Source organism: Trichoderma ghanense (genome assembly GCF_004382785.1).
Source record: "Trichoderma ghanense strain CCMA-1212 chromosome Unknown scaffold_8, whole genome shotgun sequence".
NCBI classification, from domain to species: domain Eukaryota; kingdom Fungi; phylum Ascomycota; class Sordariomycetes; order Hypocreales; family Hypocreaceae; genus Trichoderma; species Trichoderma ghanense.
The window spans coordinates 1,362,660-1,372,884 of NW_027395671.1; the positions used below are offsets into that span (position 1 = coordinate 1,362,660).

The window sequence follows — 10,225 nt, forward strand, 5'->3', positions numbered from 1 at the left end:
ATGACAAAGGCGAGGGAGTCTGGCCAGATCACCGTCGTACCGTTGGGCGTGTGACGAGAGGCGCTGTATTCTTCACGTTCTTCCCCTGGCAGGAAGTCGAACTAGATATAGGCATGACGAGCAGGTATATTAGCTCTTGTGCGACTCCCAGGCTAGAGTTGTGCCCTCCACTTAGAAGGTTGGCGCGACTGGTGATGCCCCCCTCGTTAGAGGCTACTGTATCAATCAAGGCGCTCTCTGCCGGCCAACCCTGCTAAAGTAGCATTTGGACCTGCTGGAATTTTCACAAGATGCTCTTTTTAGTGGTGCAAACCTAAGGACATCACTCTTTTCATATCCTTGAAGGTGGGGAACCACTGCAGGTGAGAATGTATGAGCAAGTTTGCGGGAGATTATAGAGATCACAGGTTGCCTGGATTCGTCATGTTAACCAGGCACATTGTCCTGGTCTCTATATAAGCGGCGCTCACTTAAACAATGCTCGAGCAGCTCCTCAGCATCATATGGTAGCAATTGCCTTGGTTTGACTTTGGCTTGTGTTTTTTGCACTCAACCTGCTCCGCGAGAATATTTGGCAGTGTATCCGTCCAAGACTTCGCTAGCGGAACCACAAGCTCGTTCCATACGATCTAGTCACCATGGATATGGATATGGGTGACGGCGGTCCAAAGAGCTGCAAGATATCGGCAAGACTCCCTTCACGCTTGTTTCGGCTGTGGTTTGTTTGTTAACCATGAATCTAGATGCTATGGAATTGGTATACAGTGGACGCATGCTTCCTCTCTTCATCATGGCGAATTCAGAACAGAGGCATGTTTGCTGCCTCGTGCATTGGCGTAATCCTACTGGTCGCCTCGGTCGAGTTCATGCGACGAATGGGTCAAGAATATGACGACGCCATCGTTCGGCAGTGGCACCGCCAAGCGGCCATAGCCAGTGACCGCGCAGTTGGGGCAACTCGAGGATCAGCCACCTACTCCGAGAGAATTATATTTCGAGCGACTCCGCTGCAGCAGCTTATACGAGCACTTATCCATGCTGCCACCTTTGGCGCAGCGTACATAATCATGCTCCTGGCCATGTACTTCAACGGCTACATTATTATTTGCATTATCATCGGTTCTGGTATTGGCAAGTTTGCCTGCCACTGGCTTTCTGTCACGATCGATCTGCAGCCCAGGGAAGGGGAAAGACTGTTACCAAAACCCATACTGCAGACAACCATATGCTGTGATTAGGCGTCTGAATTTATTCCTGATCGTCCCTTGATCACTTCACGCTCACTTGTCTTGACAGCGAAGAAACAAAGCGCTTTGTACAGACGATGGATGGACTACTGACCATAAATTGTCGAGTGCGGTACCAACCCTGTAGCTGCATACATGCAGGTCGCATGGTGACGGCTGGCGAACCTGGTATCAACTGGCTGTGGTGGAATCCTGTATACTCCATAATAAGTGATAAAAGAAAGACAAATAATAACAGGAGAAATAAAGCTTTTTGCTAGTACCTTAGGAAAGTGTAGCAGCCCACAAAAAATGGCATTTACGTAACCCGCCAATCCAAGGTATGAGATGATTGTGTAATTTCTGAATCGCGTCATTTTCTTGCTCGTCGTGGATATTGTGCCGATGAGTACCCTACGTACCTGAACACGATCGCCCTCAGTCCTTGCGAGAACGTACCATCAGACTCTCTGGTATACTCAGAGCACTATCGCCCAAATAGCGCAAGGATGCCCGGCCAGCTAGTCGTACTGCCTCGACCTGGAGCTACAAGTCCGGAAACACCACGCATAATCACTGCACCGCCAGAAAGCGCCTTCATCGCAGCCTTTGGACGGTTGCTGCCTCAAGCCTCGTTTTTGAAGACGAAGAACGGCAACATTGCATTCTATGAGCTTCCACCTTCATCTATCACTCCCGGGCAGACCACAAGTCCGATCACTCGCGTGCTCTTTGTCCACGGCATCCAGACGTGTGCAATCGGCTTGCAACCGTTAGCAAGCACACTCTCCGCGCGTTTTCCGGGTGCCAAATGCGTACTCGTTGACCTGTGGGGTCACGGGCTCACCGACACGCCGGTCGTCGCACACGATGCGACTCTCGCCCACGACCTGCTGGAGTGTGTAATGGTTCACATTGGCTGGGAAGACGCCCACTTTGTTGGCTTCTCTCTTGGAGCGTCGCTGACAGCAAGTTTTGCGGCAGCTAGGCCAGAGCGTGTGGCATCCCTGACTCTAGTTGCGCCCGCTGGCTTCGTTCGACAGGAGCAGTTTGACGAAATGCAGAAAAGCTACTTGCGTGGCGGCGAAGGCGTAGAAGAGCAGGCTCAAGCGTGGATTCTGGACTTCTTGGAGGGAGGAGACTTGGTTGTGCCGCCCGATTGGAAGGAGAGGGTTGCGAGAGGGGAGGTAGTAGCTGAGGCAGTTCGGCAGTGGCAAATGAATCACCATGAGGGCCACGTCGCGAGCGTAGTAGCTCTGTTTAGAGACGCTGGCGTGTTGGACAATGATGAAGAATTTGCCAAGGCAGCAAAAACGGGCATTAAGAGCCTCTGCATCCTTGGACAGCTGGATGACATAGTCAGCGAACAGGATTTGCACAGCATCGGCATGCAGAATACTGTGTTAGTTCCCCAGGCCGGGCATGCCGTAGTAAGAGAAAGGGTGCCAGAGGTTGCCGGACTGATCGAAGATTTCTGGAAGAAGTTGGAGTAATCGAGATATACGCTTTACTTTGTATTGCTCCCTGACAGTCGGCGCCCTGACACAGGCGGTTGCGGGTAACGCGAGACAACTCTTTTTTTTTTTTTTTTTTTTTTTTTTTTTTTTTTTTTTTTTTTTTTTTGCGGTGGTAGGAAGATGCTCAAATTGCTGAGATAGGTATGCAAGCGATAGAAATATGTCAGATGAAGACAACGCTGCTTCCAATACAAGAGAGGATTAAAGGAAAGTCAGGGGATTGGAAAAACCACATTTTACAGAGTCTGAATCAGCCCGATTCCACAGAGTTCGCAGTGGTTGGTGCGGCTTCGCAAACTCTTCAAATATCTCTGGAACAAAATGACTGTTATCTCTTAGATACTGCTCAAAGCTGTTGGGGGTGGAGTTACCACCGGTTGTTCCAGCTCTGCTTTCATCACTACCCGCGCCTTATCCAACTCGGCACTCAGGTCGCAGTTCCAAATCTCTCTGATGGGAATATCAATAACAGCTTTGAGTCTCTCAAGATCATCCCCAACATCGGGTCTTTGTAGGTCCAGCAGTTCTCCTTGTCGTCGTCCGTGATACTGCACAAACTTGGCACGCGGCATACGCACCGTTTCATAGGCGGTGAACGCAGCGAGGAGGTCGGACGGAGAACGGCACTCGCCAAGGACGTGGGAGAGAATATGTGCATCTTCCAGCGCTTGACCTGCACCGGCCCCTTGATGAGGAGCACAGGCATGTGCACTGTCGCCCAACAGGAGGAGACGAAGGTCTCTGGATTGATATGTCGGAAAATCGGGGGAAAGATCGAAGATGCCCCAGTGGTCGGTGCTCTCCATCAACTGTACTGCCAAGTCAGCAAGCTTCATCACCAGTCATCATCGCACTGCAGTTGGCGAGAATACCGAAAATATCTTCTGGCAATCTTCTCCAAAACCCTCGAAGTCGGCTGCCAAGTCCTCCCGGTCCATTCGCTTTATCCATTCTCCTTCCCATGTGCCACTCTTCGTCGTGCTGAAGGCGACAACATTCATCACGCTGCCGTTCGCAACGGGGAAGGTTAGCACATGGCCACCCTTACCGATGAACATGTAACGATTCCGGGCCTTCTCTTCGCCTATTGCTTCAACGGCTTTCTCCATGGGTATTAGCCCGCGGTAAGCATGCTTCCCCGTGAAGACTGGCTGCAATAGGGGGTTGTCTTTGCCCAACACAAATTCCCTGCATACGGATTTGATCCCGTCACACCCAATAACTGCATCTGCTTCGGCGGTGGTGCCATCGGCAAACCGCATAACGGTTATCTCTCTGTTTTCATCTCGGCAGATATCAGTCAATCGCTTGCCGAATTGGGCCATGCCCTCGGGAATCAGTTTGATGAGCTCGTCAACAAAATGCGCGCGATGAGCCGTGCTATGGCCTTCCGTCGCTGAGAGCTTGGGTGATATGATGGGGGTTCCAGGAGGCATGCCATGCAGCTCGTGCGCAAGGATGAAGTCGAAGTATGTATCCTTCTTTGACTCCCAGCCCACGCTTGTCGAGATTCTGGCATAAGCCTCACCGACGCTGGGATGAATGAGACTCATCGCCCGAATGGAATTGGCACCAAAGAATACTCCCGCTGCAGCGCTTCGGTAGTTAGGGATAGTGGTTCAGCAAGGGTAAAACCGCCGGGACCTCAACATTATCATCAGTCTCTTTGCATCGAGCAGAGCTGGTACTCACCCCCAATCTCGGTAAACTTGGAAGCAGCCTCGTAGATTTTGACTCGAATATGGCCATGCTGTTGTAGTCCTATGGCCAAGGTAAGTCCACCAATCCCTCCTCCAACGATGGCTACATCAATCGGCCCTCGGTCTTGTACTGAAACCATCTTCTCTCCCAACGACGGCGGCCAAAACAGAACGCTATCGGAGGGAACAAGTCAATATTTTTGCCTAGAAGTCAAGCAGCAAGCTTGGCACCCGGAGGAGGTGGCTTGAAGAGCAGCGCCCTCGTTTCCAAAATGTAAGAAAGCTTGCAGAGAGTGTTTGCAGGTCTGAGCTTGCTTGTTTCGCCTCGTCTACGGCTATTCATCCTTTCGGAAAGTGCTGTATGTTCCTCATCCTGGTCACGTCGAGCGGGGCGAGACCCGGAGTGATGTCCTCATCATATGCACCCCTGCATGAACTTTCGGATTGACAGTGTCCTTATGCTCTCGTTACACTGTGCTCGTTATGGGTGCCTAGCTTTAGATGTTGATGCATTAGGTAGCCTCTGCGCTGAGCTGTTCGGCTGCTATGTACTATGTCCACGGGCCTTGTAATAACGTTTGGAACAGAGCGTGCGTTTGGCCCTGACTACCTGATTGTCTAAAACTGGCATCCTAAATCTTGGGCTGCTAGGCAATATCGTCCGGTTACCTCGTACAGGTACAGAAATCAGCAATGAGGGCCCTGCCGTACCTGCAGACAAACATGGGCAGAGTTTCTTTCAGAGGCGGATGAGGATTCTCTGCCCAATGTGCACTCAGAAGAAGCAGACTTAGTAGGCCTCACCAGGTCATCTTATGGTCAGAAAAGTCCTACGATTTGCGAGGGCTTCTTCGAGAGTCGATGCCCTCCCCCTAGCTGGAGAGCCTGCCAGGCCAGCTGAAGAGCGAATAAGCCACCCAAGTCTCGAGAATTGCCGCTGAGCGGCGCTCGAGGAGTGGGATGGCCTGATTTATGGAACAGGTAATGTTCCTTTCACTATCTTTCCTTCCGAGCACGACATACCATGGAGATGATGATGATATATGCTCAATAGCTGCGTCTACGAGTGATGCTTACGGGAAGTACAAGTAGAGCAGTGACCATAAAATTGAGCTCCCAAGCAGGCATGCCTGAAGCCAGTTGCATATCAATTCAACGGACGTACTATTACTGATGACTGGGCATCTCTCTAGTAAGTGTACATAAACTCGGGATGGGCGTCTCCCAAATTATCACCCTCCTCCTCCAGGAGGTAATCTCGCTTCCCCAAACGCTTTTGCTTATTTTCAAACCAAAGCCCGGCCGAGTAGAGGCAGATGAGTCCCATAGCCATGCAAATGAGGGAAAAGGTTGTCCGGAATCCCGTCCAGTAGAATGGGGCAGCTTTGGATTGGAAAGAAAACGACGCAACAAAACCGCCGCCGTTGCCCAGGCCAATCTCCATACCCACAGCAAAGGCTATCTTGTAGGAGCCAGAGACATTATTTAAAAGAAGGACCCAAGCTGCAGGCAATGCCGCGAAAGAGCCAGAGGCGATGAGATACAAAGCTCCGTATCGTGCATTGACCGAGACACGCTCTTGGTTGAGAATGATGATGTAGCCGATGACGGCAATGAAGCAGCCGGCCAACGCCACGCCTGCGCGGTGCTTCAACTTGTCTGAGATGTAAGCGCACGCCAGAGTCGTGGCCGATGCCGCAACGAATATTGGAATTACAAGGGACTGTATCTTTCTGGCAGAGGATCCCGGCTTGAGAGCCGAGACGATTGTCGGAGCGAAGAGGGTGCATGAGTATACACTGGAGATAACGCCAATGATGATGAAGGCACTGGAGCTGATATTAGCTCGAACTACGCCCGATCACGGGAGATGCAATGCCGTAGGTGCTCCTACCTGAGATAGACTTTCCAATCTGTAAGGCATCGAATGACTGCTCTGCGGTTCAGGACGTCCATACGGCCGATGATGCCGTCAGCTCGAATCCTGTCCTCCAAGAAGGCTTTCTCCGTGGGCTTCAGCCACTTTGCCGTGGCCGGCCAGTTGTTCATGAAAGGCCAGCACAAGAGCGTAAGAGCAATGGTGATTGTGCCCTCAATGACGAAGATCCATCTCCAGCCATGCCATCCGTTGGAGGAATGAATGCTGGCCACAGCATAGGCAAGCAGGCCACCGACGGCATTGGAGAGCGCGTTGCCGACATGTAGCATACTCACTCGCCATTGTAGTTCATATCGTGGGTAATACGCTGACAGCAAGAAGATGGAACCCGGGATCAGTCCCGCTTCCAACATGCCAATGACAAGGCGTATGGCAACCAGGCCGGCAAAATTGCTGAGCAGGCCTTGAGCGATGGTGAAGATGCCTAGCCTGATATGAGCACCTCGTTAATCTGATTGAGCCTGCGTCCCTTACCGAGAATCATGCACTCACCGCAAAGCACGGTTGCGGGCGTGAATCGTTTGACTAGCCAGTTACTCGGAACCTGCACTCACTGATAAGTATGAGATACTCATACACACGGCATGGTCCGAATCGTTGAGTTCAAGACGAACCTCTGCAAGCATGAGACCAATGAAGACCACGACTGGGGAGGTTAGGATCAGCAAACAACCCAAAGCGACATTTTAAAGGCATCACAAGGCTCACCAGTTGCAATGTTGAATTGGTTGGACAAAGGATCCATGCCAAGGTCCTCCTCGAGGCCCTGGATCCTCGCCGTGCCAATGTTGACGCGGTCAATCAACGAGATGAACCATAATACGAAGAGCGGCGGTAGAATATGCACGTCGAGTTTCCATATAAGTCTACGATACTCGGCACTGGAAACGGCCTCAGTTGCATCGACATTCGTTGCGATTGAGACCAGGCCCGAAGGCTTCTCCGCGGCGGCCTCTGTATCCGGTTCCATGATTGGGTTCCGTGTGAGTTGGCTATGTCCTTTAATCAGAGACACTTCTGCCGCGTCTTTACACGGTATGTAGTTGTAGAAGAGGAATCAAGACAAGAGAACAGAATTGCGCGCTGTCTAAAGAAGGGCCAAGCATTGGGAACCAATGCCTCATGACGGCAGCAGCACCAGCCCATCATACTGCTGGGAGTGCTCCGTGGCTTGCCTCCTTTCATTTGCAACACTGTAATCTGCAATATGCAAGAAGCCTGTTCTGGCGTAAACCCCCGACAAACAGGCACAAAGGCAGTCAGGTAGACAGGCCGTCATGGCACACTGTACATGTACTGATGGAGCGATATGCGTCCACATCCACGCGGCAAAGCTCTCATTGCCGAATTTCCCCCCTCCACGTCGAGGCTCGCTGCTTCAGCTGCAGCTCGTCTAGAATGTCACGCTTGCGTCGCTTATGTGCACACTAGCCGGGGCTCAATGGACCACCCCATATTTCTTCAAGGCGGCCGGCGGACGCGGCCCGTGCGAGTCCACGGCCGGGAGAAAATTGCCTCGTGCGTTGTTTTGCAGGGGGGGAACGTACAGTACAGTATGTACATGGACCCTTGTAAGAACCCCTCGCTGACGAAGTCTAGGTCTGTCAACTTGCATCCGCGAGTGGGGCATGGCGTCTAGACAGCAGCATGGATAACCCGCCACCTTGCCATCTACCTGCCTTTCACGAGACGTGTTCGGAGTAGTACAAAGGAGGATTCTGCTGGTGTTCAGTTACAATAAGTAGGCAAAATATGATGCATAGCCGTGTTGAAGGACTGCTTTGAGCCCCGTGTAACCCTACTGCTTATATTCCGTAAGGGAGTTATCTCTCACGGGTAGCCGAGCATGTAAACTGCTGCACTTGAGGTGTACTAATGCAACATAAAAACCGCTTGATCCCAATAACAGACACCTCCAGAGCAGAATGCAAGCATGGGTGACAGATACAAACACAAGTCTCGGAGTAACCTCCCACATCGCCACATCCCCGACCAGAACTCCTTCGTCCTTACTGCTTCACCGTTTCTGAGGAGGTTGTGGGCTGTGCTGCTTGTAGTGCAACTGGGTGTCATAGCGGTGCAAAATCATACATTTTAAACCAATTCTTCTTAGACTGCAGGGGAGCAGCAGGCCGGGAGAAGAAGCATGTTGCATCCCGTCCGTTATCCCTACGAACAACCATACCGCCAGTAGTATATTTAGTACTTCGGCCTGTACGCACCCCGTGGCGGCTTGGCCTCGGCACGCGTCTGCACTAGCAAGAAAGGGATGCGGGCGTTCTGCTTGCAACCAACGCACAGTTTGTCAGGTCGTATTGCAATATGAATGGCTAAACCTCTCACCACCATTCCATTATCAGACAAGCGTGAGAATGTCTCAGGCTTTTCATTCCGGGCTTGCTTCAGCTTGTTGGGTTGGACAATGCATTGAGAGATTTTAAGCCTGCGTATGGGACTTTCCACGTGAAGCTCCAAAGGGTATGAGGGCGAGGGTCCCACGAATAAATGAACATCTTACAGTACGGAGGTACGTACACGCCCTCTGAAGTTCCCCAGTCTTGGGAAAGTAAGGTATGCTTGTAGGGAGTACACTGGAGCCTGTGGTAGCACCCGGATGTATTACTGAAAAAAAGAAAGAAGATAAAAATTCACCCCGGGACCACATGAAGTTCGTTGCGTAGAGTTGTTCTTAGTTAACAACAGGATGCAGTAACGGCGATTGCCGGCAGATGTTAACAGAGCCTCGAACGGCGTTTTTCTCACAACTTCCGTGATAAATCATACGACGCTGGGAGCCATTTTGGATAGTATGTAGAACAAAAAAAAAGGAAAGGGCTTGGCTGAGTGGCCCTGTAACAACCATGCGGTAAGGGATGCTCATCGCAGGGGTCTCACAGTCCGATCAAATCTTCTATGTGCCAGCCAGAGTAATAATGTAAGCTGAGGACATCGTTGTAGTACTGCTAAGCTGAGATGCATGTTTGTCACAGCTGTCCAGCCACCAGGAGAGTTGGCGCTGAGCAGTCCCGACATGTTCACATATCGGCCTGAGACCCTTCAAGCCACATTCGTCACCTGGCTAGACTTGTGCATCGTGCAGCCCCTTTTCCCCAGCCAGGGCGATGCATAGACAGGAGCAATACTGCATTCCATAGGGTGGGTTTCAGCCTTCAGGTCGAAGACAGACACCTCTCAGTGGGTTATGTCAACTCAATCCCTTCATCTGGTGAAGCTGGGGTCAAGGATGAGCTTAGCGGGAGAGCAATGTCTCGCTGTCCAACAGCGTCGATTCCTCAGAGATAGCGAGCTTTGTCATATCAACCGCTGCGAGTGCCATTGAATCTTCCGATCCTTGTCTGAAGAGCGCAACAGGATGGTAGGTTGTGCAGGATGGCAGTAGCCCCGGTCGGTATAGCTCCTTACTGTTAACCACTCCATTCTTTACTATTACAATTCTCTCGTCTCTCCTTTACTTGTGTAACAACAAGCACCGTGACGGCCACTGCCATCACCGTTGCCAACGGACCAGATACGAAGAATGGCTACACCTTCCTCTATGTGAATATCCCGCTGCTTGTCTTTGCCATATGTATCGTGGGATTTGGTGTATGGTGGCGGTGCATCAAGAATGGCGGAGACGCGTTTAACAAGGCAGACGTTTGCGTTGTCATATGCCTGGTAATGTGCTATTTCTACGAACGGTGCTCTGTCAAGATCGCTAACTAAACGGCAGATTTTGAACATTACTCAAGTGTATTGTATTTCTGTCGGTGAGGCGTATCCTGTGTGAGTCAGAGGCGGCGCCGTTCCGTTGCTAAAGAAAGTATTCAGCAACTGTGAAAA

General features: G+C 51.2%; 5 protein-coding genes across 5 annotated transcripts in view; 3 read left to right on the forward strand and 2 right to left on the reverse strand.

Annotated features, from left to right (window-relative positions):
• Positions 1-644: 644 nt before the first annotated feature.
• Positions 645-1,238, forward strand: CCMA1212_007078 (Copper transport protein CTR4; the record flags this gene model as incomplete). The annotated part of the gene is made up of 2 exons (XM_073704256.1): positions 645-686; positions 744-1,238. 2 exons carry the CDS (start codon positions 645-647, stop codon positions 1,236-1,238), a joined length of 537 nt encoding a protein of 178 aa, XP_073557341.1.
• A 497-nt stretch (positions 1,239-1,735) lies between these two features.
• On the forward strand, positions 1,736-2,719 carry CCMA1212_007079 (uncharacterized protein; the record flags this gene model as incomplete). The annotated part of the gene is made up of 1 exon (XM_073704257.1): positions 1,736-2,719. One exon carries the CDS (start codon positions 1,736-1,738, stop codon positions 2,717-2,719), a length of 984 nt encoding a protein of 327 aa, XP_073557342.1.
• A 359-nt stretch (positions 2,720-3,078) lies between these two features.
• CCMA1212_007080 (Salicylate hydroxylase) lies at positions 3,079-4,617 on the reverse strand (the record flags this gene model as incomplete). The annotated part of the gene is made up of 3 exons (XM_073704258.1): positions 4,436-4,617; positions 3,616-4,331; positions 3,079-3,552 (listed from the first exon to the last, which is right to left on the reverse strand). The coding sequence occupies exons 1-3, from the start codon at positions 4,581-4,583 to the stop codon at positions 3,079-3,081; spliced, it is 1,338 nt and encodes a 445-aa protein (XP_073557516.1). The 5' UTR covers positions 4,584-4,617.
• A 1,015-nt stretch (positions 4,618-5,632) lies between these two features.
• On the reverse strand, positions 5,633-7,352 carry CCMA1212_007081 (uncharacterized protein; the record flags this gene model as incomplete). The annotated part of the gene is made up of 5 exons (XM_073704259.1): positions 5,633-6,272; positions 6,338-6,806; positions 6,857-6,926; positions 6,997-7,028; positions 7,091-7,352. 5 exons carry the CDS (start codon positions 7,350-7,352, stop codon positions 5,633-5,635), a joined length of 1,473 nt encoding a protein of 490 aa, XP_073557515.1.
• A 2,519-nt stretch (positions 7,353-9,871) lies between these two features.
• Positions 9,872-10,225, forward strand: part of CCMA1212_007082 (uncharacterized protein) — a gene marked incomplete at both ends in the record, with an annotated part of 1,040 nt that continues 686 nt past the window's right edge. The window contains one exon of the mRNA XM_073704260.1: positions 9,872-10,060. Coding sequence (XP_073557518.1) covers positions 9,872-10,060 — 189 coding nt within the window. The remainder of the gene's footprint in view (positions 10,061-10,225) is intronic.